The 5,078-nt window shown below is 37.3% G+C and overlaps 1 protein-coding gene across 1 annotated transcript; it reads right to left on the bottom strand.

The window, feature by feature from the left end:
- Positions 1-1,898: 1,898 nt before the first annotated feature.
- On the bottom strand, positions 1,899-4,030 carry NPY2R (neuropeptide Y receptor Y2). Its single transcript, XM_036831872.1, has one exon. It carries the CDS (start codon positions 4,016-4,018, stop codon positions 2,864-2,866), a length of 1,155 nt encoding a protein of 384 aa, XP_036687767.1. The 5' UTR covers positions 4,019-4,030; the 3' UTR covers positions 1,899-2,863.
- Positions 4,031-5,078: the final 1,048 nt, after the last annotated feature.

Genomic DNA, 5,078 nt, shown 5'->3' with positions numbered 1-5,078 from the left:
CCAGGAACTGCAAGTACCACAGTGATTAAAACAGTCCTGGTCCCCTGCCTTCATATGCTCCATATGTAACAAAGATTGGAAAAAGAGAGAACCTGCAAGGGGTAGAACATATAGGTACAAAGAGGTACTATACATCCTTCTAAGTCATAGAAAGATTTTGGCATAAGAATGATGAGGAGAAAAGTGATTTGATAAAATTTGAGTTTTGTGAAAAATCACTTGGCTAGTGGGCAAAGTTGGATTGGATAGGAAAATGATGAGATATAGAAAGAACAATAAGAAGTTGCTACATTAAACCAGATGAGAGATATAAGGGTCTAGGGAGATAATCACAGCCTGAACTATGGTGGGGAGCACAGGGATGGAGAAAAGTGAATTGATTCAAGAAACATCTAGGAATTAGCACAAAATGTGAGAATTAATTGGACATGTGTGATAAAGAGACAGAAGAGACAGGAGTGACTCCAAAGTGCTTACACTTTTGGGAACTGGGTGGATAGCAGTGTCATGACTGGGACAGGTAATACAGGAAAACAAAGTGGAGGTGGGGTGGTGTGTGGATCAAAATGGCAGGTTCTGACTTAGACACACTGGGTTTGATCTGCTGGTGAGAAACTATGTGGGCACGTCAAGTGGGCTGATAGAGGTTTGACGTCCAGAAGAAAGGTCAGGTCTGAAAATAGAGGTATATTCAGGCATTGTCAGAATATGGATTATACCTGCAGCCACAGGAATGAGTCCATTGACTCAAGTTCATGTACAGACTGGAGAGAGCACTAGACTAACTGTGCAGGAGCCACCATGATTTCCCTTTCTTTAGTTGTGTCAAAGGCTATCTCATCTTGGACAGGAACTCTGACATAAATTAACACACATTTCTCTAATTTTCCAAATTCTTTTTATTTCAACAGACAAAATCACTACATAAAAGACATTTTATTAATGAGTTAACATAATTAATTAGATCACAAATATTAATTGGATTCTAATAATTTACTATGACAACATGTGATACAGTAGCATGCACATTTCCTACAGTGTAAGAATTCTCCAAGAGGAAAAAAAAAATCTTTGAGCACAATTATCTATTAGCATCTTAAGCAAAGTAACTGCTATTTAAGAGACAAAAAGCTTCTTCTGGGACAGTTATGCCAGGTCCAAGAGAAAAATGAATTATTCAATTATATGTTACAGATATACATTATTTGTCAACTTCTTATTCAGTCTTAACACTTAATCTAACTTCCATTGTTTTCATTCTTTTTCAGTATTCCAAAAGTGCAGTCTACTTCAAGACCAGTCTTTTATTTCTAGCATGAAAATAATTCAGTAAGAGCCATAATATGAATTTCAAATGTATCCATAAAATAAGTTGCTCCTGTTCACAAAGTTAATGTTTATAACTAAATGCAACAGTCATGCTGAATTTACTTAAAATTTAAGGAATCTATTCACAAATTCAGTCATACTTATAAAAAATATGATTACAATGAAACTTCATTAAGAGCATTCAAAGAAGTACAGCTGTTTTAATATCTCAATTATTTTTCATGAATGTAATAGGTTTTTAAGCATCTTTGGTTGGATAATACTGAAATAAAAATTGTACTCACAAAATCATTAAAAGAAAAGTATTACAGCATCTATGTTCCACTATTTATAAGTAAAATTTTATTATGTATATATTCAGAAGTTATCCAAAAATATAGCTAATTATTTTGAAAGGAGGATAACTTATGTTGAAACTGGTCCAAATTGAACATTTTTAAAGTGGAATGAATGTAATGTTTTTAATAGTTCTTACCAGATGGGTTCCATTTTGATGAAATTACATTGTTTTATGAATCACGAATGGGTCCATGGAAAATGAATTTCAAAAGTAAATAATAATAACACTGCAGTAAACACATTAGAGTATGTACCTGTGCAAAAACTGCTTACAAATAACTGCAAAATGTTACAAAATGCCACAAAACTATTTCCTAATCTGATTTAATTTTTAGTGAAGACAAACTCAGCTCCAACATAGGAATGATATGTGTTCAAAAAGTTATAACAATTAGCAATGATTAAAAGTATTGTGTGGCATGCTTATTTGTTATCCAAATAGTAACTATACAAAGCAGGGACAAGTTGAAATGAGAAGTTAAATGATGGTTTACATTTCTCTGAGAATTTCAGCCTTTGATTCGAAGTTGAAGAAACTTTTCGTTAAATGTGCATTTGGTTTTAAAAAACAATTGGCTAACTGGGTGGTAAAGATTTCCCCCATCATTTGCCAAAACACTAATTACATAGAAAATTTCAGTTTATTTCCTTGAAGTCATTCAAATAGTTGGTAACATTTACCTGCAGTGTTCTCTGATGGTTTTAGTCCATAGGAAGAATAACAAAAAGGCAAAATACAATAGAGAAGAGTCTGTGGCTTTCTAAGGAATTGGTGTTGGCAGCATTTTTATCAGATGAGGGGGGAGCAGTGAATTATACGTCATCCTCATTCTATGCCCTAATGTGATTTTAAAGTCAACTTTTTTACCCACCACCTCTTAGCAATGCTGATAACACCAACTCCTTGTTCACGTTTCCTTCACTCTGGGAAACAGTCAAAACCATTTCTCTCTGCTTTTATTCATAATCCAACCTACAATCTAAGCAACAGTAAGCAAACTGTTTTGTTGCCTTGTCTTTGAATTTGAGTGTTTTTACTAGACTCTGCCAACCAGTTTTCCATGAATTATACTGCAGATGCTTCCATTCAGATGTTTCCTTAAAATGGGAAATGAGGATGCACCTGCACACCCCACTCAACCAGGTTTACAGCTCTGGTCAGAATTCATCCATATATTTTCACATGGCAGTTGCCTTAGACATTGGTAGCCTCTGTGAAAGAATCATTGGGCCCATTGTTCTCTGTGGTTTCCAGGCTCTTTTTAGCCTTGAATGTCACAGATACCTCCGAGTGAATGGCGTCTAACCTCTGCTCACAGCGGAAGGCTGAGAGGAAAGCCTTTCTGTAGTTGCTGTTCATCCAGCCATAGAGAAGGGGGTTGGCAAAGGTGGAGCACATGGCAATGATATGGAACACAGTGAAGATGAGTTTGTACTCCTTCAGGTCCAAGACTTGGTTGTCAATGTCGACAGCAAGTTGGAAGGCATGGAGCGGCAACCAGCTGACTGCAAATACCACCACCACACACACCAGCATTTTGGTGGTTTTTTGCCTCCGCTGATGGTAGTGGTCATTAGCAGCTCCAGGGGTGACATGGTTCTTAAGTTTACTCCAGATACGAGTATAGGAAAAAGAGATGATGCCCAGAGGCAAAACGTACAGGATTAATAAGGAGGAAAGGCTATAGACAGTGCCATAGATGCTCTTCTCTTCACCAGGCCACTTCTCAGTACAGGCCACAATCTCAAAGTCAGGAATAATCTCAATCAGTGAATACTCCCGGAAGATGGCCAGGGGGCTTGCTAGAAGGGCACTGATTCCCCAAGCCAAGCCAATAATCAAGAAGCTGATTCGCTTTGAAATCTTGCTCTCCAGGTGGTAGACAATGCAACGATGCCGGTCCAGGGCAATTACTGTCAAGGTGATGGTGGACACTTGTACTGCCAGGCCCTGGGCATAGGGCACCAAGTGGCATAGGACAGGACCCATTTTCCATTCCCCCATTAAGGTGTAGGTAAGTGTAAATGGCAAGCACAGGGTGTTCACCAGAAGATCCGCCACAGCCAGATTGGCAATAAAAAAGTTGGTTACTGTACGCATGCTCTTGAATTTGATGACCACATGGATCACCAAGGAATTGCCAATCACCCCAAGCAAGATGATGGAGCAATAGGCCAATATAAGGACGATCTGTACCTCAATCAGCTTGGTGCTGTCTATAAGCTCTGGCTCAGAGTTAGGGGCCAGCTCCCCTCTAGGAGTGGTGTGCCCTGGACCGAACTGCTCCACTTGCATTTCTTCCACTGTCTGGTTCTCATCAGCCTCTGCACCTAATAGGCCCATTTTCATCAACTAGCACAAGAATCTACAATTTAAAAAATGAACAAATATGGAACGAGGAAAACTCAAGGGTGCAAGGAATATCACAAATGGATTGGTTTCATTTTGGTTGGGGCTCAAAGTACCTGTCCTCTGATCCCTAAAGTTGCACATAGTAGAACATTTCAATAAAGTAGACCCTTTAATAAGTCTATTCACAAATATGGATGAATTAAATCAGATCCTTGAAATGTATATTATGAAGGCAAAATGTAATGTCTATAGTATAGACACAATTCCTATGTGAATGTGACCAAATTGATTCAATCCAGTTTAAGTGAGATGGATATTACAAACATTATCAATTAATTTTATAACTGCTATAAATTCATCAAATTAATTTTAAGGTAGATAAAGTTTGCTTCAATATCTTGACTGCTTTAAATGTATAAATATAGCAACTAATTGCACAGAAAAGAGACAAATATTAAAATCCTTTGCCTGGTGCTTGGACTTTAGGAGTATAAAATATTTAAGATAAACTGAGCAGATTCTGTTTCATAGCCATTTTTTCTAATGTAGGGATTAGCATTAAAAATAGGTAGCCTGTGTAAAACAGCAGCTTTTTTTTTTTTTTTTTTTTTTTAACAGCAGCTTTTTTGATGATCTGAAATAAACTTCCTACCTGACATACAGCAGAATCCTACATAGGAACTGTATGAAAATATGTCCAGTCTGAATTTCATCTCTCTCTAATCCCTGAATACAAAAGTTTTAACACTTTTCTTCTCTAGTCACCCACCTCAACCCTCAGAATCCTTCTGTGTGCCCTACTTAAGTCAATACTATCCTCATTAATTAAGCCACGTAAAGTTAAAAAGCAGGTAACTATGCAGGCTTTTTCATCTCCTTTAGCCCACATGTTTAAGAGAACCCTCAGACTACTCTTAAATCTCTCTCCCAATGGTCCTCTTATTTCTACCACATTAATTTTGTCCTTCTTGATTTCTTACTGTAATAACTCTAATAGTTGTCTAACTTATCTCCCTTTTCCCTATCCTTTCTTCCTTCCTTCGTTTCTTTCCTCATT

This window comes from Balaenoptera musculus, chromosome 18 (assembly GCF_009873245.2).
Source record: "Balaenoptera musculus isolate JJ_BM4_2016_0621 chromosome 18, mBalMus1.pri.v3, whole genome shotgun sequence".
Lineage (NCBI taxonomy): Eukaryota > Metazoa > Chordata > Mammalia > Artiodactyla > Balaenopteridae > Balaenoptera > Balaenoptera musculus.
Note: the sequence above shows the minus strand (reverse complement) of the source record. Positions and strands in the feature narration are given on the sequence as shown.